General features: G+C 37.7%; 1 protein-coding gene, 1 long non-coding RNA gene and 2 pseudogenes across 3 annotated transcripts in view; 1 reads left to right on the top strand and 3 right to left on the bottom strand.

Moving 5' to 3' along the window:
- The first annotated feature begins 326 nt into the window (after positions 1–326).
- On the top strand, positions 327–9,373 carry LOC149820568 (uncharacterized). Its single transcript, XR_016426663.1, has 4 exons — positions 327–419; positions 8,477–8,552; positions 8,765–9,083; positions 9,180–9,373. It is a non-coding gene; the product is annotated as an uncharacterized LOC149820568 (long non-coding RNA).
- An 878-nt stretch (positions 9,374–10,251) lies between these two features.
- On the bottom strand, positions 10,252–11,487 carry LOC149820567 (pentatricopeptide repeat-containing protein At4g15720 pseudogene; annotated as a pseudogene).
- LOC149820566 (pentatricopeptide repeat-containing protein At4g15720 pseudogene) lies at positions 11,484–12,008 on the bottom strand (annotated as a pseudogene).
- A 2,069-nt stretch (positions 12,009–14,077) lies between these two features.
- LOC149820565 (cysteine-tryptophan domain-containing zinc finger protein 7-like) overlaps positions 14,078–24,504 on the bottom strand; it is a 28,580-nt gene continuing 18,153 nt past the window's right edge. The window contains exons 10-14 of one of the 2 annotated variants that reach the window (XM_089982982.1): positions 17,353–17,513; positions 14,795–15,587; positions 14,620–14,708; positions 14,409–14,514; positions 14,078–14,258 (exon numbers count right to left, since the gene is read on the bottom strand). In XM_089982982.1, coding sequence (XP_089839108.1) covers positions 15,390–15,587; positions 17,353–17,513 — 359 coding nt within the window. In that variant the 3' untranslated portion in view covers positions 14,078–14,258; positions 14,409–14,514; positions 14,620–14,708; positions 14,795–15,389. Of the gene's footprint in view, positions 14,259–14,408; positions 14,515–14,619; positions 14,709–14,794; positions 15,588–16,281; positions 16,359–17,352; positions 17,514–24,504 lie in introns of those variants that run through there. The other variant, XM_089982983.1, reaches the window with a different exon arrangement.

The following is a 24,504-nucleotide window of genomic DNA, read 5'->3' as shown; positions in this document are numbered from 1 at the left end:
ATTGTTATTAAAAATATATATAAAATACTCGAGCCAGGTCAGAAACCCGACAAAAAACCGGGTTAGGTAGGGTATTCGGTAAAAATTATGATCCAAACCCGGCAGCATTATGCAAGGTTTGGGTTCTGATCGGCCCAAATATTATTCGGGTCAGCACTTTCCATGCCCATACCCATGAATTCGATTTCGGGTCAAGTCGGTTAACCAATACCAACCAGACCCGTTGGCTGCCCACTATTTATTTATAAAATTACAAATCTGCCATCCCGTAGCGGGGGGCCGTATATGGGACCGAAGCGTGAAACAGGTTTGGTTAGAACGTTGTGCGTGAAGGGAGCGCGAGAGGGCAAATGGGTAGTACCGTAGCCTCCTCCCTCCACTTCTTTTGGGCTTCAAACCCACCAAGAACCAAGATTCTGGTGAGAAATCCTTCCCCTGTTATCGAAAGAACGCTACCCAATTTGTTTCTTTTGGTTGTGGAATGATGAGTACCATCCATACTTAAAATTCTCTTATTTTCTTGGTTTTGAGCAATAGATATTTCCTGTTGAACTTTTATTCTTGTTTCTAGAAAATGGGTTTGCGTTTGTTTAGTATTTGAATGTATATCAAAGAGTCTGCATGATTCAATGTGCTGCATTGATGCTGTTGTTTTCTTCCCTATACAGTTTCTAATGTGATGGTGTCTATTTTTTCCCCTTGGTAGCTATGGATATGTTATTTGGGTACTTTCAATTACGGTGTTCCCATGTCAAATAAAGATTGCAGTTCACTCTTTGGTTCTTTTGCAAGTGTTTGGTAGAGTATGGATTTGTAGTTGTTTATGTGATAGATGTTTGAGAGTGGTAGAAGTTGTTGGTCACTAAGTCCTACTCAATCATTTAAAGATATGGCCATGTTAGAGAGAGACTCATGCCATTGCTTGAGTTCAGCTTATTAAGAGAGACGTGATGACAAATGACACTATGACAGGAGAGAAATTCAATTGATTCTCCATTTCAAGTAGACATGTTCCTTATATAATACAAAGCTAAACTGTATCCGATTAAAAAGGGAAAAAGTTACAAAGAAGTTACAACAATAAAAGGATGCTACATTATCTACGATAGTGATAAGGCTATCCGATAATGCGAGGACAATGGCAGTAGCTACCACACCAATGTAGCAACTGCCCACTTGCACGATAATAGGGATCGAAAAATGTAGCAACTGCACGATAACGATGAGGGCACAAATCAACTGTGCACAAATGTAGCAACTGCACCATAACGATGAGGGCACAAATGTAGTAATGCCCATTTGCATGATAACTGAGATAACCATCCTCGATAAGTGTCATCGTGATAATTGGGATAACCATCCACGATAAGTGGAATGAATCCAGCAAAGATTAATACTCCCCCTCAAGTTGGCGTGTGAGGATCCATCAAACCCAACTTGCCAAGTAAATAGGGAAGTTGATCTCGGCCAAGTGCTTTGGTTAAGATGTCATCACGTTGATCTTTGCTAGGGATGAACTGAGTAATAATGATGCATTGTTGAAATTTTTCTTTGATAAAATGACATTCAAGCTTGATGTGTTTGTTACGCTCATGAAAGACTGGATTTGCCGCAATGTGTAAAGCAGACTGATTGTCGCAATATAGAGTGGCAGGTATATCAGGGGGAAAACCAAGATCACGTAGTAAATATCTTAACCAAATGATTTCACTAGTGGTCATGGCCATGGATCTGTATTTGGCCTCAGCAGAGGAACAAGGCACAATGTTTTGTTTCTTGGTTTTTCAAGAGATAGGATTGTCCTCCAAGAAAGTGCAATATCCAGTGGTGGAGCACCTTGTAATAGGACAACCAGCCTAATCAGAATCTGTATAGCAGGAAAGGTGCATGGGGTTGTTAGCACACTATAGAATTCCTTTGCCAAACTTTCCTTTCAAATATTTGAGCAGTTTCATGGTTGCATCCTAATGAGGTTGGCGAGGTTCCTACATAAATTGGCTAAGAATATGAATAAAATATGTGATGTCAGGTCGTGTAATAGTTAAATATATGAGCCTTCCCACAAGCCGTCTGTATGAAGTTTGATCTTTAAGTATTTCGCCACTATGAGCCAACTTTAAGTGTTGCTCCATCATAATGTCACTGGGTTTGGATCCAAGATACCAGACATCTTTCAATAGATTCAAAACATATTTTCTTTGGTTCAAGAATATCCTATGGTGGGAGTAAGCAACCTCAATGTTGAGGAAATATTTTAATTTTCCTAGGTCTTTAATATGAAATTGCTCATGAAGTAGGGCATTGACTTTGGATATGAGAAAATCATCATTCCCAGTAATGATGACATCTTCCACATAAATAAGAACAAATATCCTTTTGGTTTCCATTATCAAGGAAAATAAGGAATAGTCAGTCAAAGATTGATTGAAACCTGCGTGCTTGAGAGAATTTGGCGAACCATTGACAGGATGCCTGTTTAAGTCCATAAAGAGACTTGTTGAGGCGACAAACCAGTTTCTCCCCCTTTGTGATATATCCGGGTGGTAGCTTCATGTATATTTTTTCCTCCAGGTCCCTATGTAATAAGGCATTGTTGACGTCTAATTGGTATAAGAGACAATTAGAAATGATTGTGACTGATAATAAGCACCTCATTGTGACAAGTTTGGCAATTGGAGCAAAGGTATCATGGTAGTTCAAACCTTCTTGTTGTGTATACTCCTTTGCCACCAAACGTGTCTTGTACCTTTTAATAGAGCCATCAGAATTATACTAGTTCTTGAAAACTCACTTATTTTCAATCGCTTGCTTTCCTAGGGGCAAAGTGGTAAGGATCCAAGTATTGTTTTCTTCTAACGCCTTGACCTCAGCTCTTATGGCCTCACACTATTTCTTATCTTTCATGGCAGTGTGGTAATCCTTTGGTTTATAATGAGAAGATATAGAAACCAAGAAAGCTACATGTTTTTAGAAAATTGAGAAAAAGATAGGTAGTGTGAAAGTGAAAAAAAGGATTTTTTTACCGTAGAGTCAGATGTGTATGCGTAAAGTGCGTTATATGAACAATAGTAGTCATTTAGGTACACGGGTTCGGTTTTGGTTCTGGTAGATCGCCTGCATTGATCTGGTGTGTGCATAAGACTTGGGAGGGGGGCAATTTCAAGTAGGTGTGCAGGATCAATTAGATTGAACGAGATAGTGTTTGGATCTTGATATTGGTCATCTAAAATAGGAAGAGTAAGACATGATCACTAAGGGTTTGTTCAATGTGTGAATGAAAGGGAAATACCTTCTCATGGAAGATGACATCACGACTCACAAAGATTTCTTGTTTATCAAGATCGAAAACTTTGTATCCCTTTTGCCCACGAGGATATCCAACAAAAATACACTTGTGTGCACGGGCATCAAATTTGTGTTTATAATTGGTATTGTGTGCAAAACACAAACAACCAAAAACTTTTAAATGTTGATATTTTGGTTTAGATTTGTATAACATCTCATACAACGTTTTACAAAATTCTTTATCCAATCCTGAAGTGGGTAATCTGTTTATTAAATAAAATGTCGTGAGAATACATTCACCCCAAAATTTGATAGGTAAGTTTGCTTGAAATCTTAAGGCTCTTGCAACTTCTAGAAGATGTCTATATTTGCGTTCAACTACTCCATTTTGTTGGGGTGTTGAAACACAAGAATATTGTTGCAAAATGCCATTGGTGGAAAGAAAACTTTGCATATCTTGAAAAAAAACTCAACCATTATCAGACCTAATGCATTTAACTTGTAAGTTAAACTGCACTTTAATCATATTGATGAATGTCTAAAGTAATTTCTTAGTTTGAGATTTGCAACACATAAAAAATAGTCAAGTGGTGCGTGAAAAATCATCCACAATAGCGAGAAAATAATGTGTGCCAGTAATAGAAGGAATGGGATATCCTCCCCAAATATCAACATGAATTAAATAAAAAACATAAGAAGAACGTGAGTCACTATCAGAGAAAGGTAAACAAGTTTGTTTTGCTAACGGGCATATATTACATTGGCAATTGTTAGGGGGAATCATCTCATTGTGTTGAGATAAATGTTGCCTCTGGCGCTGAGATGATGGATGACCTAATCGCCAATGCCATAGGTCGAAGGATTCCATTTGGTCGGTAGAGGTTGCAGCGATATGACGAGGCTCCATCTCTAGGTAGTATAGTCCTGTGCGCACTTTACCCATACCAATCATCTTCTTCAATCGATGGTCTTAGATTTCACAATGAGTAGGAAAGAAATGAACCTCACAATTTAAAGATTTAGTAATTTTACTATCGGATATTAAATTGAATTTAAAGGATGGTACGAAGAGAACATGATCTAGTGCAATATCTGGAGAAATGATGGCTTTTCCAATATGGGTTACATAAGAAAGTGTACCATTTGGAAGTCTAATAGGTTGTAAACAATGGGGTTGGACTAAAGAGAGTGTGTTTAGTGAGCAACACATGTGATTGCTAGCTTGAGAGTCAAGAATCCACACACTAGAAAGGGAATGGGTTAAGTTGGCAAAGTGATTATAAGAATTTGTTGTATTGGTCCATGGTGAGTTGAGGGGCAAGGTTATTGGTCGAAGGTGGTGGTTCAGATTGAACTTGCACTGCAAAGGTTTGAGAGTGACGATCTTCCGCATTTGAGATCCCAACACGATTATTAAAGTTGGCGGGTTTTGTTGGAAACCTGTGAATGTAATAGCAACGATCCTTAGTGTGCCCCAACTTTCCACAATGATCACATTTCGATCATTCTCTTTGCCCTTTACCCTTGAAGCGGAGATTGTTTGGTGGAAATCGATTTTGCCGCACACCATGATCAACAACGGCAATCACATTATTTTCGACTATTAGCATTATTCTAAGTTTTTTCTGTCTTTTGATAGTTGATTCTGGTTCATGCCCGCCAGATTCACTACTCTAAATTGATCGAGCATTTCCATCCGCCATGATGGAAAGGTCACTTGAAAAAGTCATTATCTCAGACTCTGTTACCATATTAAGAGAGACGCGATGACAAATAACACAATGACAGGAGAGAAATTCAATTGATTCTCCATTTCAAGTAGACATGTTCGTTATATAATACAAAGCTAAACTATATCTAATTAAAAAGGAAAAAAGTTACAAAGAAGTTACAACAATAAAAAGATGCTACATTATCTGCAATAGTGATAAGTCTATCCGGTAATGAGAGGTCAATGGCAGTTGCTACAGCACCAATGTAGCAACTGCCCACTTGCACGATAATAGGGATCGACTGTGCACAAATGTAGCAACTGCACGATAATGATGAGGGCACAAATCGACTGTGCACAAATGTAGCAACTGCACGATAACGATGAGGGCACAAATGTAGCAGCACCCATTTGCATGATAATTGAGATAACCATCCTCGATAAGTGGCATCATGATAATTGGGATAACCGTCCACGATCAGTGGAATGAATCCAGCAACGATTAACACAGCTAGAGCTACCATGCTTTCCTGTGTTGCTTTCTTTGGTTCATGAAGCTTGTTATAACATATACAACTGTCACAGGGATACTTCAGTTTCCGCTTGTTGTGTCTGATTATATACTATTCTTAACGGAAAACTGCACTAAATTGGTGTGTCCATTGTTGTCTTGGGCCTGTCTATGTGACATGGATGTGCAATCATGTTGGGGGTGGATGTTGAAAACTATTAGGAGATGTTTGTGTTGTATAAAGAGGACATTAGCGCTTGAAAAAATCACTCATTGCTCAATGCTTAAGGAATTTTGCTATTCGGTGCTTTGTTGTAATGAATCTGGCAGGTTGTACAGAAGCTGATTTCCAGTTTTGATGTTTTTGATGCCAGTATTAGACAACGGATTTGCTGACTTGGTCATTATTCTTTTGTTATCAAATTACCAGATTAGCTGGGCAGATGGTTGATCATTTGTATGGTTTCTGATACTAGTTTATTAGTCCAAAAAGCATAAGAAAAAAACATAGTCACCTATATTGTTCAAGGTAATTTCTCGGCAATGGTTTTTCTTGGAGATATTTTCAAAAAGTGATTTTTCTAGGGAAAATCTTGGAAGCTTTAAAAATTAAAAATATATATAGTGAATAATAAAAAGACAAGGATAGCATGGAGCTATGTCACCTGGGTACGGGTGTGGGTACAGGTACTGTATGGCACAACAATTCCAAAAAATTTAATACAGGGGCACAACTATATATATGTATTATGTATATATATATATATATTAAATATCACATAAATACAAAATAAATTCAAAATAATCTGAATATAATCTAAATATATATGTTATATTTAAAATATATATTATATACTTAAAATATAAAGTTATAAACTGAAAATATAATTATAAATTATAAATTGAATACAAACTTGTATGTACGGAGGGTAAAATGGCGTATCCAGGTGTCGACGCGTGTCGACACAGGGACATGAGTGTTGACATGGGTACGGAGGGAAAAATGGAGTGTCCAAGTACCATAGACATGGAGGGAAGAATAATAGCATAATTATGGTTGCAATGGAATGCAAATGTTGGCAATTCGATTTGTAACACTGAATAACCTAATACAGTCTTTGAGGTCAAGCTTTTGCTATATTTCTGGGCCAACAGATTATCTCCTTTTCAGTTGTCACCTTTTACAGGAGATCATGTTCTTCATAGCAATTTTTATTATATGTGCCTACTTATCTTCTTATTGCATTCTTATTAGGTTGCTGCTTACAGTAGCAAAAACTGTCAGAAACAAAGGATTAATGTTTCTTGTGTTTATGATATTTTTGGAAGCCCTGGCACTCACCATGATGCTCGTTTTGGTTTAGTAGCCTGCTAATGTCAATGATTTAAGCATGAAGGGTTTAGCCAGAGAATTGTGACAATATGGGAGAGGTGGTCCCATCAGTTCCTTGTCTTAAATTTTCTCTAAGGGTCATATTGTGTATGGAAGTCTTTGTAGCTGCAAAAAAGGGATGCTTATTATTGGATGGAGGGTTTGAAGGAGCAGCAGCTTGCTGCTTTATTGTGGAGATTGTCGCCTTTTTTCTCATGGTGTCAATGGTGGGACAGGAAGATTGGATTCTATAGTTAGTTATTTGAGCATCAAATGTTTGTCTTTTTGTAGTTGTAGCGAGCCCTCTCTTTTATATCATGTTGTTTTGCTAGGTGGTAAGGGACTCAAAAACAAAGTTGTGTCAAACCTGTTTGGTATATTAACAAAACCATAATGGACTCTAGGTGGCTCCATAAAGCTGATTGAAACTTGTACATCAATTGAGAAATGGAAATTGTGAAGTTTGTGGATAAGGATTAAGAGTACGATAATAAGGGATGCTCATCTGTTTTGCTTTCTGTGAAAAACATCATGTCAGTGATGTCACAAACTTTAAAAAGGTTATTGAAGGGGAAAAACATACTTAGCTCTCTGATCATCTGGGGCAAGGTCAGCTAAAGCATCACATCATTATTTTCCTCCAAGCAAACAAGCCAGGTCGTATTTCAATTTTCTGTCTGGCCGCTGACTTTTTCTTGTTTTCTTTAGAGAATCTATATTTACTAGAAAAGCATGATGTGGATGCTTCTTACCCCATTATTTTGGTTTCTTACCAAATAGTAGAGTGTACTATCATCAAGGTTCTCTTAGCTCCACCAGTTATTGTCCTAGTTTGTAGATTCCATTAGTGGTCTGTGCTTACTGTCCACCTTTCATGCCTAACCAATGTTTAATCTTCTCTTGTCTGTCTATTGGAGAATTTTTCAATGAAGGTCCAAACAGTTTACAGGTTTCACTTAGTCCTAAACAAGCTGTTTCTGTTGACTCTTGATACTTCATTTGTATAGGCAAGATAATTAAATATATGCTAGTCATTATTATTTTGAGGTATTTGCATTAGCACCCTTTTTTATGGCTTCTACGTCTTTTTTGTTTTCATAAGGTATTCTTACTGTTATATGTTATTGTAGTGCATTTATTAACAAAATTCAATCTTTCTATGGGGCACTGCACTTCACTCGCTTCCTTTATAAGTGACAATTATGTCACGTTCAATTTATGCCACCTGCTTACTCCCTATTGTTGGTCTCCCATTAAGAATGTTTGTGTAATGAGCTGATTGTCTTACACAAAAGCATGGCCTTACCTCTCATCCCAATCATATATATCATGATCTTTCATTAAATGGAAAAGGAGGTGGTTTGATGTAGTGGATATCTAGTTGCCTTACTGTCCTTTATGTTGTATAAATAAGTTTTAGGTTGTTCATTGCGTTCTTGTTATTGGTACTTTTACAGTTGACAAGATTAGTTCATAGAGAATCAATACAAGCTGAAAGTGCAGATGTATCGCTAGAAGAAATTTGTGAGCATGTATTATGCAAATCTCACTTTTTTCTTCTTTTGTTCTTTCTGGTTTATTTTCTTACATCTATCAGCCCCATCAGCTCGGAGTGCATTCTAAATGCTTGTTTCCGCTCAGAGATTTGAAGGGTCAAACTGCAACAATTGGAGGTTCTCTGTTTTCTTAGCACTTTTATTTTCTGCATCAGTCGGTTCCTTAAAAGTCTTGTCCAGTACTTAACTCTGGACATGAAGGGCACATAAATTTTGAGCTGCCACTGGAGTGCTCTTTTCCTGTGAAACAAAATCATGATGTTGGGATATAACTTTTCACATTGAGCACAGTGGATCACTTTCAACTGAAATTCTTTTTTGGTCTGCAGAGATTTCATATATTGAAAATCATCTTCCATCTCATATGCATCATACTTCTCCGATGGACGCAATTCTGAGATTTCTCATCTCGACACATGAAATTTCCAGCAGTTTCGCAGTCAATCAGAAGCAGTTGAGTCATACTGATTTGGCTCACAATTTATCGCTATGCTTTGGTTCTTCATGGTTCCTAGTTGAATCAGTTTCCAGTTTCCAAACAGCTGTTACTAGTTTGCATATGATAGTTGGTTACTGGGTTGGACCTGACCTTGAGGATGGTTGGGGATACGCAGAGGCCTCTGTTAAACAAGTTTTTAACCACTAAAAGTAAAGATCTACTCTCTCTCTCTCTCATGTATGATGAATTTTCACATTTAGAGTATTTGTGATGCTGTATCCTTGTCAACAATCATGATGAAACAGGACACGTCTTGAGAACGACACTTGAACAAAGCCTCATAAGGATATGGATGGGGATTCTGAGGCAGGGCCTTGGAATATACTTGGCAATCGACTTCAAGACTGGGCATGGATGTTGGGAGACTTGGCTTCCATCCTATGCCAAGCTGCTGTTTGAATTATTGAGACGACACAATGTTTTATTGCACACGCATTTATGTACGGAAAAAAACATTGTCGCAAGAGGTTTTCTACCCAAAAAAATCTCCTCATGTTTCATAGAAACAAGCAGAACGTTCTCACTCAGATTACCTCAGAAACGTCTGCACCTAATGTGCTCAAAAGATCTACAGAAGGACCATTAACATGTAGTGGGCCGATTGCTATATACTACAATTTAAAAGCACACAAACTTCAATAAGCCTTCGTATAATTGCAAGCATTGTTAATAAAGTAAAATAATCTGTTGATCGATGTCTGGTCGTTGATACTCTCTTCATTTGGCTCTAAAGTTAAAACTGTACTGAGCTGTACATCGTAACAACGATTGTTTAGGCCGAATCGGACAACTGACTACCAAAATACATAAAAGGGGAAGGGAGCTCCCAATTCTCCAACTGGCATATCCCATCTACTTCATCTGCAGGGGCATATGGCTAAATTGTAACCATGATCTCAAATATTAATTGCAATTACCATATCGTTATACATATCCTTGGAGCAGTGGTCATGCACAAAGTCCAGGTCAGCCCCTCATGCAAAAACCGTCCATTGCCTCAGTTTCCTCCTTAAGCACATGGAAAACTAGGTCTTATCATCCATGATACACCCAAAATTATAACCATGATGAAACAAAATCCATTGGTCCATAAATCCAATTGCAACCAGGTTTCTTGTGGATCTCTGGCCTCTCCCTAACCCTATGCATTAGGAATTGCATGTGTCCCATCTTGAATCATGCACATGCGTGTTTCAAACTGCACCTCAAGTAGAGCATCCTGTGCTGCTGGCATTTGCTTAACTAAATCATTTGCAGCATTGAATATAGAGTACAAACAATATTGAGCTCCACTTCTTGGCTAAGATATTTTTGGCTTCAAACCAGAACCTGCCCACAAAGGAGCAACAAAGGATCACCAGTAGTCCCCACATGAGCATAACCCATCTCTAAAATGATGAAATCTATTATCTCTAACAATGATATCTCTGCTCACAATCTCACAGATGAACTTGAATGCCTGATGACAATCACTACAAATCCTCAGATTATTTAGCACTCTTATAACTGGCCCCACTAGAGTATTAATCAAGCCAAAAGCGAGCCTCTCACTATGAAAAGCAAGTATTGCCTCCTTGGCTTCCTCCTCAACATCATGGAAGACAAGGCTCTTGTCAGCCATGTATCCCTTCTCCTTCATCTTCTTCTCCAACTCCTTGCAAGACAGTGATAATCTCACCCGCATAGACATGACTGGTCGCCTGCGAAGAACACATACGTCTTGCTCTTGATTTCAATCCAACTGCAACTGGGTTCCTTGTGAACCCCTCGGATCTTCATCACCTTGCGGATTCGAACTGCATCGCCCCACCTGCCAACTGATGTATACACGTTTGAAAGTGTAACATAAGTAGAGGCTAGTTGTTGGTTCAACTCAATTAGGCTCTCACCAGCCTTGATGGCAAGCCCAATTCTACCATGAGTTCTGCTTGCAGATAGAAGTGCACCCCACAATAGAGCATCTGGTGACACGGGCATTCTCTTAACTAGATTATCTGCAGCATCTAGATGTCCAGCTCGGCTGAGCATGTCCACCATGCACGTATAATGCTTCGTGTCAGGAACAACCCCATATACTTTGTACATTGAATCCAAGATTTCTTTGCCTTGATCAACTAGGCCAGAGTGGCTGCAGGCATATAGTACACCAACCAATGTAATATCAATTGGCTGAATTCCCCTTGTGAGCATTTCATCAAAAAGCTGAAGTCCTTCATGGCCAAGCCCATGTTGAGCATGGCCCATAATGATCGATGTCCACTGGATCACTTTTGGATCGGCAACCAGGCAAAACACCTTGGTCGCATAATGCAAGCAACCACATTTTGCATACATGTCAATAAGAGCACTGGAAACCACATCATTCATGTCGCAATACCAGGGTATAATTGCTGCATGGCTCAACTTCCCGGCGCCAAGGCAGCCCAAGCTTGCACAGACATTGACAACACTGGCAAATGTGTATTCATTTGGCACCAAATTACAAGCTTGTAAGGTGCTAAAGAGCTGAATAGCCTCATGCCGACGTCCATTTTGTGCATATACTGAGATCATTGACGTCCAAGACACGATGTTTCTCCTGACCATGGCTCAACTTCCCGGTGTATAATTGCTGCATGGCTCAACTTCCTGGCACCAAGGCAGCCCAAGCTTGCACAGGCATTGAAAACACTGGCAAATGTGTATTCATTTGGCACCAAATTACAAGCTTGTAAGGTGCTAAAGAGCTGAATAGCATCATGCCCACGTCCATTTTGTGCATATATTGAGATCATTGACGTCCAAGACACGATGTTTCTCCTCACCATCTTGTCGAAAACTCTCTGTGCATCATCAACGAACCCACATTTTCCATACATGTCGACAAGAGCATTATCAACTACCAAATTCGATACGTGACCTTCAATTTCAACCTGCCCATGGAGCTTCAATCCGTTGTGGAGGTCAGCAAGTACCGAGCATGCGTTAATGGCAGTAGCCGTAGTGAACACGTTCGGCGAAACACCATGCTTTTTACCTTCAGCAAGGAGTTGGAGAGCTTCATATCCTTGCCCGCAATGGACATAGCCAGCCATGAGTCCGGTTCATGAGACTACATTTCTCTGAGGCATTTAACAAACTCTTGGTGGGCATTCTTGATGAGTTGGCACTTAGAGTAGAAATTAAGCAAATGGTTGTTCAAGAAAAAATCATCCACAAATCCCAGCTTTAACACCCTTGCATGTACCGTAGTTCCTGTGTGCACGTCCTTACCGATTGAACACTGTTGATGTTGGGAAGCAAAGTGAGTGATGAGAGACGACGATGGTAACTAAAATGACGGGAAGGAGAGTAATGGGAATGGCAATCTCATGCTTCAAGGCATTTCCCCTTTGATGAGGAAAGATATGATAAGGGACTCCCGATTCCCGTAAGATCCCCACTATTAGGATGGCCATCACGTGTCGTCTGATACAGTTGCTGGCCATGATATGAAATGGGGCACACCTCTCTCTCCAATTGAGATCCTGATTGCACACTTCAAGTGTGCCGGTCAATGTTGTCAGTACCAGTATTGGCTTCAAAAAGATCAAAGGAATCGGCCGGTTCTGAATCTGACCTCAATGTATCTGAATCGGCCAGTTTTCAACAAGGGGATGACACATGTCAGTAAGATATTAAAACAATATGAAAAATATTTTATAAAATATTTTTTATTATTTTAAAGCATTTTTTTAAGTAAACCAAGTCAAGATTTTGGGCCGATATGAATGGAAAATATTGATGCTGCTGCACCTGATCACCCACCAACACATTTAAAAGTGTGTAATCACATTGCATCTGATCCTCTCTCTCTCTCTCTCTCTCATATGTAGCTGAGAGAACGGGCTTCGTCCAGCCCAAAGAGGGTCCAAACCTTCTAGAACTATTTGGACCATCTGATTGATTCCGATCGGCCGGTCCAGATTGATCTGGACCTTTCCCATCTAGGCCACTGGACAAACACGACTATAATTGCATCTTTAGATTTGGGTTCACAAACCTGCCTCTATGATTGGAACCATGGTCCTATTATTCTCTAGCCTTTGGTTATGACTTAGATGCTTGTTTTGATCAGTTGAGATCGTTCAGTTAATAAATTCCCCCCACCCATCAGCTTACTAGGGCTTGGTGGCTTGTGAATGCCATGAGTTCGAAGCCAACAAGGGACATCCCTTGCTACAAGGTTGAAGTTGGGTGTAAACTCTGACGGGCAGGGAGGACCAAAAAACCAATCGAAAACCTACCAATGTGCAGTTGGTGATGGGGTGGTTTTCCCTTTACGACTAGCCAAAAACAAATTCTTGGGTGCATCTTAAATGCAGCTTAATCAATGACATCCATAGTCACGATTTGGTACACTTGATTCTTCCACTCATATTCATCAATGTCTCCTATTTGCAGGATACCGTTAGTTCACTGGCCTCTTTTAATCATGGTTACAAATATCAGCCATTTTTTGAAAACCTCTCAACTATATCGCCAAATTTTCAAAACTTGTTACGATTCTGAGAAAAAGGTGATATTTTCAAAATATCACCTATTTTGAAAATATCATGTTATTAGTGCAATAGTTACAATTGCATATATATATAATGGTTTTTTATAATTCTACATATTTTTTCGTATATTTGACATTATAAATATACAATATTTTTCCAAAAAAACAAATTTTCTAATTTATTCTGAGATTTTCCTTTGTTGAGAAAATCCCAATAACCAGTTTTCTGATTACGCTTCTAATAGACTGCTAATTACTTCCCATTGCTCCAAACCTTTTTTTCTTTTTTTGAAAGGCAAGCTGGGGTTAGGCAGACCCCAACCAGAACAACAGCCGCCCCATGTGAGAGAGGGATTCGATCCTGGGCCTTCAGCTTGACACAGGACCCCGCTTACCACATGGGATACCACCTTGGTGGTTGCTCCTAACCTTTTGATACACAGGCTGCACGCATGATGCTTACAAACGTACTCCTTTGATGTTATAAGGGTAAGATAATACTGAGCATCTTGGAAAAGGTTTTAACAAAAATATACTAAATTAATTTTTCAATTTATTTAAAAAATAATAAATATAGATAATGAAGAAGCAATAGGCACCCAAAATTCTAAAATTCTAACTCATTAGCACTGGTCAGCAGGAATTTTATTGGAAAAAGAATAAGATGTTTATCATATTCTACATTGGCCAGGAAATGTCAAACTTCTTGATTCCCCGTGTAAACACTATCATACAGTGAAACATTGGTTGGTGGCATAAGCCACTGGACTGCAAATTGGTAACTTCCAGAACTTTGTTCTCTGACCTGAAAAAGAGATCACATTTGCTTACTGTCCCCTGTTACCATGCAGCAGGACACACACATACTATAGCCCAACATATGTGAAAGTAAATTTTATTTACAGCTGAAATACATTATTTTCTGCCTTAGAAGCATGATGAAACAAAGCTGTACCTGTTAGAATTTCCAGTTCTGCAAGATTGTCGATATAACGAGGTCCAATCAATAGCACTTTCATTCCTAATGAATTAGTAATTTAGATAATTAAACAACCCTAGCCCTGAAACTCAAAAAAAAAAACATCATCAATTCTAGTAGCACTATAAGTCCACAGCTGCGTGACATAAAAAGAAAAGCAGGAAAAAGTAAGCAAATGTGTACACACCTTTTTAACTTCAAGAAATACAGAACTTCAACAAATGAATTTTTGGTTACTGTTAGATCTTCGGCACTTAACAGAAGGCAGAAGAGAACCTACACAGCAAGGTTGAAAAATGTCCCCCACATGAACAAAAAGCCGATGAAATGACATCTCAAGTAATGAAAAATCATATACATACCAGGACACACCATTAATCTGGCCTCGGTTTAATGCCTGCCCAAACGATCAAGATTAGGAACAACGCATCAAACCTAATGTGCATTTGATCTTTACATGCACCATGTTCCTGCAAATTTCTTAACTTGGTTTTTTCTTCTCCCATTTGCCATAAAAAAATTTGAGATACATAAGACTCGAACTGTATTCTTCTTGCTAGAACCCTAAAAGCGTTCAGCAGTGAACCCACACAAAATAGGCTTCCATCTTCCATGCATGAACTTTTGGTCACAATCTGCTCTTGGAGCTGGAGCTTTCAATTCTTAACCAAATCTTCCAAGCACCTTCTTTTTCACCAATGTACAGTCCCCAGATCAAGATCCTGAAACACTCTGATGGCATTCATTACATTTTGAAAGTCTGTAACAAAGGCTGCACCATTTCTGATCCAAACAACCCCTTTTACATGCTGCACAGTTAGTGTCCATTGCAAGAACCGAGGCCAGACAGAATTCAGACACCATGTCAAAAAGAAATGTGATCCCATGATTTGCCCATCTCAAGAATAACCTCGATTAATTTATTCACGAACTGATTCACCATCATCACTGCAAAATTTAGCGTTTAATCTCCTCCATTGCCAAACGTACTAATCGCAGTAATCCCTCCACATCATGGAAGCCAAACTCAATAGCTTTCCTTACAGAAGAGATGCCATCATCTCCATATCGAGCATCTTCCAGACTTCCATTAGCAGCTGTGAATGCAGTTTGTGATCTCCTCAAAGCATCCATTGATGAGTTCACATCATTTGCCTACAAAAGAGGGAAAGATATCTTACAATAGAGATGGAGATGATAACAGGAACATTTACATAGGATGCTAATTGACACATCTAGTAGAAAATATAACAAATATAAAAACATAACCAGGAGTGAGCTTTTTACTGGGTGGAAGTTACGACTGTGCTTGCTTCCATTCATTGCTCTCAATAGGGAGCAAAACTTTAACCATGTCAATAGGTAACAATTTTTACATTATTTGCCTTCATATGGCCAGTAGCCTCTAGCTTTCATGGGTAATGACACTTGGATCAAACAAGAGAGAATCACCTTGGATCTCCATCCTTATGATTGAATACATCCATCATGCTCTAATATTCACTAGAAGTTTTTACTTATTACCATGACAATGTCCCATGCATAAACCACATGGCCATAATCCCATGAATGGAGATGGTACCTTGCCTTCAGAGATACCATAACGCGATCCTAGAAGCCTCGCGTTTAAATGGGAATCTTTTCTTTCCTTTTTTCCCCTTCTCTCCATAGCACACCAATAAGGTTTCAACCGCCTTGAAGATGTCACCATAACAAAAAAACAGAGAAACTTGATGTAGGAGCTTTACACTTGGAAGGAGAGGGAGGGAAAAAATTCATGGCAGTCTGTGTGTGTGCATGCACACTTGTGTGCGTGAACATGTGCATGCCTGTCAAATGGGCTCTGTAAATGAAAACACTGTGCTGACTACTGATCCAAGCTTTGGTAGAGAAAGAGAAACCCAAAGAAGCATTGTCAATGGTCACCTAGAGTTAAACACTGAATTAGTTTGGACTAACTTTGTTGACTAGTCATTGTTAAGACAACTAGGCAGTGATAGTGAAAAGAATAGTTTAATTCAAACCCTAGAAACATCAGCGATAGTCTGCAAAGATCACATTTAAAGATAATTTAAAATTAACACAAGAGAAATATCGCAACAATACCGGGAAAATAATAAAAACACCAGGCATATTTCAGAAAATATCAATATTTTCCTTTAAAATAATTCAGTTTAAAACAACTCTTAATATTGATTAAATGTCATCTGAATGTTGTTTCTTTTTGAAAAAACTAATACAATGATGTCCTTTTATTTTCAAAATCCTTTTGAATGATTTTGTCAGAGATTTTAAAGATTCATAAAAAATAATGTCAAGAACTAGCACCACCAAAATATTGCCAAGACTATTGGTGACTATTATTTAAACACAATCTAAGAAAAAGACTTAGATGTGCCATGAATTGCACTCAAGCATAATTTTAGTTAACAATTCATAGGTTTGCTTAGTTTTATGTAACCTGTGCTTGTTCAACATGAACCACAGAAAGAGAGTTCAAAACCCTAAGCCACGAAATAAAGTATAACAAAAAGAAAAAGTATATATATATAGAGAGAGAGCAGTTGCGTGCATGAGAGACTTGTGATAGTTCCCCAAAATGAACTCCAGACTGATGTAAGCCAGGAAATAAAGTGTAATGAAAAAAAAAGATAGAAGTAAAACTAAAATATATATAACCATTATCCTATAAGGTGCAAAGAAATCTTAGACGTTGTTTCTATGAAAGGACCAACATATTTGTTGCTATGCATAGTTGCACTTTATAGACAAGATTTTCAGTCAGAAGTTGAAACCGCCCATTTTCATTAAAAATTCTATGCAGTTCACGTTATTCCTAGTGTATGTCTAAACACTGATAAAGCTAGTTTGTGCTCATCCTGGAAAAGGAGTAACATTTGACCTACAGAAAGCAACTTACAAGGTTGAGTAACCAATCAAAGCTGCGACGATTGCGGGCACTTATAACAAGGCTGCTCAGTCTCTGAGGAGAACCAACTCCCTTCACCTGAAGAGCCTTCTCTGACATCCCAGGATTATTCAAATTATCAACATCTGAAGCGGAAGATGAGGGTGATTCACCTGGAGAAGAGAAGCAGTTCACTTCCGCAATGAAAAACATATATGTGCATGTGTTTGTCTGCGTATCTAGAAGAGAGAAACTTTTACAATCAGTTGAACACAAAACGAGAGCGATGAGTAGCCATCAAGAAAGGGAGAAAACACAGGTCCCACAAGCAGGTTGTGAAAAGTGTGGACTTTAGGCGTAAGGTGTACGCCTCAAGGCATTGTGTTGAACCGAGATTCTTTCTTTCTGAGAGAATTTGAGCCAAGAATAAGCAGTATAAGGTGTGGTCATCAACCGTGTCCATGTGAGGCACTGTTAAGTTGTACATATAAGTATATATGTTTAGCTATATTACTTATATATGGTATGTGTGTGTATGTGTGTGTGTGTGTGTGTATATATATATATATATATATATATATAATGGTTGTAATAGGTAATACCCATTAGGGGTATTTTTGTCATTTCACATTTATATAATAGGTTGTGCCCATTAGGGGAACATCAGTCTTTTTGTATTTTCTTTATTTTTTTCCTTTTTTGTAATTCCCTTTTAATATAAGGGCTTTATGGTCAAATGACCATAAAGTCATTGGGTCTCCCCAACGGCTATAAATATAGCAGTTGGGAGCTCCCAACAACTATATGGGGCTCCCTTGGCCCCTTTTGAGATGTATAAAAAGGGACATATTGTCCCTATTTTTGTTAATGCTTTTCTAAGCATTCTAACTCAATAAAGATCTATTATTTTTTTATGTTTTGTGTTTTTTTGTGTATGTCCATTGGTGGCCCTTGTGATCTTATGTATTGGTCATTGATTGGCGTGTGTATTGTCCTTTTGTGGACTTGTACTTGTGAACTCTTTTTTGAGCATTGTATGCCCTTGGTGGCTCTTTTGTATTCCTCTTGCTTTCATTACATGGTATCAGAGCCAAGATATGACCATCTTGGTATTTGGCTTTTAATGATGGATTCGGGATTCTTTGATCGTGGAGATAAGGGAATCATATTCTGGTAAGTATTTTAAAGTCTTTGTTTATTTTTGCTCTTGTAGCCTATCTCATGCATTTTGTATGAGAAAGCATTTGTTTATGGTTTTTAAAAGAAAATTATTAAAAATTGTTTGTTTCATTGTTTGTTGTTCCTTCAAAATCTTTTTGAAATATTCTTTGTTTTTTGGTTGATCATAAGCACATGATTGAGCTCTTTGAAATGTCTTCATGTTTTCTTGTTTCTTCAAAATGTATTGTGTTCTTGGACTTAGTTGAACCCATATTGGTGTTGTTTTTTCAATCTTGTTAAATAGTTTAAAATGAGTTAAAATATCTTTTTAATTTTGTAGAATGGTTTTGTGTGTTATTCACACGTGATCTTATTAAATTTTGCTTAACTTGTGCTTGAATTTTCTTTGACACACTCTTATGTGATACGTATTTGAGAAATATTAAGATTATATGTGGTTGGTTCTTAGTGATCACGAGTATCTTGTTATTTTTTGTAAATTTGATTTTGTATACATGATTTTGCCCTATTGATATATGATCTTTGTGCACTTGAGATTGTCTTTTATTTTACATACACATTAATGAAAGAGTTTGTGTATTCATGTATAAGGTTTTCAGCATGTTTTCTTCGTGCATGACTTGTCCCTTATAAGAATTATGTGCTCATCCTTGTGGAATTTATGTTGAACTCTTCTATGAGGTTTATGAGTGTATTTTTAATGTGTTTTAAAGATTATTAAAAATATTTATTTTATTGTGTGCTCTCCTATTGGCCCTCGTAATTGTGACCATTTGTGGCTTGTGTTTTTGCCCCTTGGGAGGTGTTTACGAGCGAAGTAGTTTTGTGAGTGCACTTATCGCACTTGAATGATTTGTGCCCTACATGCTTAGTTTATCGTAATCATTAATAAAATATTCATTTTTTGAAAAGGGTTTTGTGAGGTCTCTCTTTGGTGATCTTAGTGACATTTGTGCCTTGTGATTGTGTTATTTCTTGGATTTGTGGCTCTTTAAGTGAACATTATCTAAAATGTTTTTACATCATGTTGCCTCACATGGGGATTTAAGTATTATGCTTCTTGCATATGTCAGACATCAATAAATATTATTTTTATATATTGTGAGAGCTCTCTTGTGAGTGTGCCCTTTGTGGACCTCTTTTGTGTTTGTCCATTTTGTATTCATTGGTGGACATTCTTGTTGGTATTCGAAGGCCCTCCTTTGTGCTTGTCGATTTTGGATTCTTTGGTGGATAATTGCCTGTATCTTGTCATATAATTGCATTTATTGCATGAATTTACTAAACCTATTTGAGGATTCAAACTCTTGTTATTTAACTTTATCTGAAACTTTTATTGCCGAATCAGCTATTGTTTCCTTCATCCTTGGAAAGAGATTTTCAAGGTTTACCTATTGCCTCTTGTTTTGGCTTAGCCCATCATTTCCTTTATTCAATGCATCCATTATTTCGTTCGGTCTTTTTGAGGTGAGTTGTGTACACCCCGGTATTATGGAGCTAGAGATGTTTGTTGGGGTGAGTAACGTGCACATCGTTTCTATTTGTCAGTTTAGATTGTTGATTTGTGAGTGCAGTATTAGTGCTTGTTTTTTATCTCTGGTTCTACGAGTGAGTTGTATCACTCAGTTGTTTATATGGCCCTTGTTTATTGGATGCTCGTATTGTTCTTTCTCTATGATGACTAAACTTTTATTGGTTTCTATGTATTAATATTGCAAAATTTATTGTTTGTACGTTTGTTTGGATATTATTTTCAAATCATCCTTCTTACCTCCTTTTTTACATTAGTTTGTTTTTAATTACAAGCTCTCTTGTACACTTCTTGTTTTCCCTCTTATTTGAGTGATTTTTCTTTGGATAAGAGATTTTGTTTTATCAATGTGGTGAGTTATGTGCACCCGTTAGAGCTGATGATGTTTACAGTTTTACAACCATTTGTGAGGTGTGTGCACATCTTGTGGTTCTTATCAATTTAGATAGTCGATATTGTTGGTGCATGGTCACTGGTATGGTTATTGCCGACATTTGTGTTTTATCTCTTGTCATGCGCCGATACACACGAATTTTGAGGATATTGAGTTGGAGGTCAAAGAGGTGATTAAATGTGGTGAGCAAACTATTGTTGATATTTGCAAATATCATTTCTCTAGTTATGTTGTAACAAAGATTTTTTAAAATCTCTTTGTGTATTTTCTAATCATTTCTGCTGCTTGTTTGCCCTTATATAGAAAATGGTTATCCACTGAAAAATTTTCATGCATTTTGGTGGATTCTCTCTTTAATAAATTATTGTTTTTGGTGGATTTGAGAATATCCATGGAGGCTATGGTATAGGAGAAAGAAATGAAAGTGGAGAAAGGATTTTAGATTTTTGTTTGTCCTATGATATGATCTTAGCAAACACTTGGTTTAGGAAGAGGGAGTCTCACCTAATAACATTTAAAAGTGGGGTTAATACGAGTCAGATAGATTTTTTCCTACTTAGAAAGAGAGATAGGGGTTGTTGCATCGATTGTAAGGTTATACCAGGAGAAAGTGTAGCTACACAACATAGTCTTAATTTTAGATCTTAGAATTAGACAATGCCGCAAAAGGGGTAGACATAGGATAGATCCTAGAATTAAGTGGTGGGCACTGAAAGGAGCTAAACAAGGAATGTTTGTAGAGCAGGTAGTTAAGGAAGTTGATTGGTGTCTCGAGGAGGATTCAGAATCAATGTGGAATAAGATAGCGGGTGGTATGAGAAAAGTAGCTAAGGAGGTATTGGGTGAGTCTAAAGGCGGTGCACCACTAGGTAAGGATACATCATGGTGGAACGAGGATGTCAAATTAGCTATTAAGGTTAAAAGAGAGTGTTATAGAAATCTAAGTAAGAGTCGTGATAATGAGAATCTGGAGAAGTATATGATAGCAAAGAAGGAAGCTAAAAAAGTTGTTCGAAACGCGAGGGCTAAGGTATATAAGGAGGTTTATGACAAGTTGGATACCAAAGAAGACGAGAAGGATATTTATAGGCTTGCAAAGATGAGAGATAGGAAATCGAAGGATTTGGGTATGGTTAGATGTATCAAAGATGAAACGCAAAGGGTTTTAGTCAAAGATGAGGAGATTAAGGAGAGATGGAAAGATTATTTTGATAAGCTATTTAATGATAGTCATGCTCAAGATCTTGGAGACTTCTCCATTCCTTTTCATGAGATAAATCGTGACTTCATGCGCAAGATTCAAAAGAAAGAAATTGCAGAGGCTTTGAAGAAAATGAAATCAAGAAGGGCAGTTGGCCCAGATGGTATACCTATCGAGACTTGGAAATGCTTGGGAGAGAAAGGTTTATAATGGTTGACAAATCTTTTTAACTTGATTTGGCGAACAAATAAGATGCCTAATGAGTGGAGGAAGAGTACTTTGGTGCCTTTATATAAGAATAAGGGTGATATACAAGATTGCACAAACTATCGTGGTATAAAACTCATGAGTCATACTATGAAACTTTGGGAGAGGGTGATTGAGTCTAGGTTGAGGAAGGTTGTCATGATATCGGAGAATCAATTTGGTTTTATGCCTGGAAGATCAACTATGGAAGCTATACATCTTCTTAGACAACTTATTGAAAGATATAGAGAGAGGAACAAAGATTTGCATGTGGTTTTTATTGATTTAGAGAAGGCATACGATAGAGTACCTAGGGACGTTCTCTGGTAGACAATGATGAAGAAAGGTGTTTCTCTCAAGTACATTAGTATAATTAAAGATATGTATGAAGGAGTAGTAACCAATGTCCGCACTTGTGGAGGGGTGACAACCAATTTTCCTATAACGGTTGGGTTACATCAAGGATCTGTTTTAAGCCCTTTCCTATTTGCTATAGTGATGGATGAGCTTACGAGATCAATTCAAGAAAATGTGCCATGGTGTATGTTGTTTGCTGATGATATTGTTTTGATTGATGAGTCTAGAGTTGGGGTTAATGCTAAGTTAGAATTATGGAGACAGACATTGGAAGCAAGAGGTTTTAAGTTGAGTAAGAGTAAGACAAAATATATGGAATGTCGGTTTAGTAAGCAACGAAGTAGTGATGGGAGTGTAGTGAAGCTTGGTGAGCAAGAAATACTGGTGGATGATTGTTTCAAATATTTGGGATCTATCATTCAAAAGTACAGAGAAATTGATGGAGATGTAAATCATAGGATAAAGGTTGGGTGGATGAAATGGAAAAGTGCAACTAGAGTGTTGTGTGATCGTAGAATGCCATTGCGGTTGAAGGGAAAGTTTTATAGGACGACTATTAGACCCGCTTTACTATATGGTACGGAATGTTGGGCTGCCAAGAGACATCATATTCAAAAAATGAGTGTAGCTGAGATGCGGATGCTTAGATGGATGTGTGGAAATACAATAAAAGATAAGATTCGGAACGAAGAGATACGTAAGAAGGTAGGTGTTGCACCCATTGAAAATAAGATGCGAGAGAATCATTTACGGTGGTTTGGACATATTCGGCGAAGGCCTAATGATGCTCCAGTTAGAAGGTTGGAGAAATGGGAAAATATATTAGTTAAAAGAGGTCGGGGTAGGCCTAGGAAGACTTGGATGGAGATGATAGGAAAGGATATGAATGCTTTGAACCTCACCGAGGACATGGCGTTGGATAGAAATGATTGGAGGAAAAGGATTCATGTGGAAGACCCAAAATGAATTTCTTTTTTGGTTCATATCGCTGACCCCAATTGTTTTGGGATGAAGGCGTAGTTGTTGTTGTTGTTGTATGTGTGTCCTCTTAGTCCTTAGTGGCTTTTGTACTTGAACCCATATTTGGGTTATATGAGTGACTCTTTTGCCTCTTGTGCATGATCCCTATTGGGTTATCATGCATTATTATGTGCATTAAATATGCCTTAATTGCATGTTGGATATATATGATGAGGATATTTAGATTTGTTCCATGATGGTTATCTTGCATTTTTTGAATGAATTTAACTAATTCTTCCTTTGTTGTGAGCTCCTTTGAGCTCTTACATTTAATATACATGTTGGGTTTTGTTTAGTATAATTAATGAATCATACCTTTATTTGAAATGCTTACCTAAGCCTTCAGGACTTTATTTATGAATAATTGTTTATATCTTCTTGATATTTTATGTCTACCATGTGTTTGTCTTTTGGACTTTAGTGGTCAAAATTTTACTATGTTTAGTATTTTTCTTAAAAAATGTGCTGAATTTATGGTTATGATTGATTCATTGTGTCTTATCTTAATGGCTACTGTATCTTTTCTGGCATGTGGAAGTTGAATTTAGTAAGTTACTATTTATTTATAGAAAGTTGATTCATATTATAAGTTGTGTTTTGTTATTTTATATACATGAAAATTTATTTGTTAAGCTTACCCTGATTGCCTCCAGACTTATGCCACACGCCACAGGTGTTGTAGCATCTCACCCTGCATTGTCACTTTTCGCAGCATTGTCACACCACCAGACTCACTCTGCCCACCTTCTCAGAGAATTTTTGGTTCTATGATCCTCAATTCTTGTAGGTGCAACCATGACATGTTCACCTCTACCAGATAGCATGGTACTAAGGTAGTAGCTTAAGACTATATATATATATATATATATATATATATATATATGTGTGTGTGTGTGTGTGTGTGTGTGTGTGTTCACGCATGTGCATAAGTGCATGGCGCGTGTGTGTGCGCAGGGGTGGCCAGGTAGGAGTGGCGGCTGACTACCAGACAAAAAAGACAGGCCTCACACTCTGAAAGCAAAAGGAACTTTGGTGCTGTTTTGTCATAGCAAGAAATATCTAATAACTAGATCAGGAGCAAAAAAAATCTTACTGTACATGACTTGTAAAAGAGAAACTGCAAAAGTAAAGGCCGACATCACTTGGAATAACAGTAATTGCTTCTAGCGGAAATACGTGAATTATTCATGCAATAGTGGCATGTTTGCAATTCCCTGTGATTCTTAAATTTTC

Source organism: Nuphar pumila, chromosome 12 (genome assembly GCF_984573655.1).
Source record: "Nuphar pumila chromosome 12, dmNupPumi1.hap1.1, whole genome shotgun sequence".
Taxonomy (NCBI): domain Eukaryota; kingdom Viridiplantae; phylum Streptophyta; class Magnoliopsida; order Nymphaeales; family Nymphaeaceae; genus Nuphar; species Nuphar pumila.
This window is presented reverse-complemented; position numbering and strand designations above follow the sequence as displayed.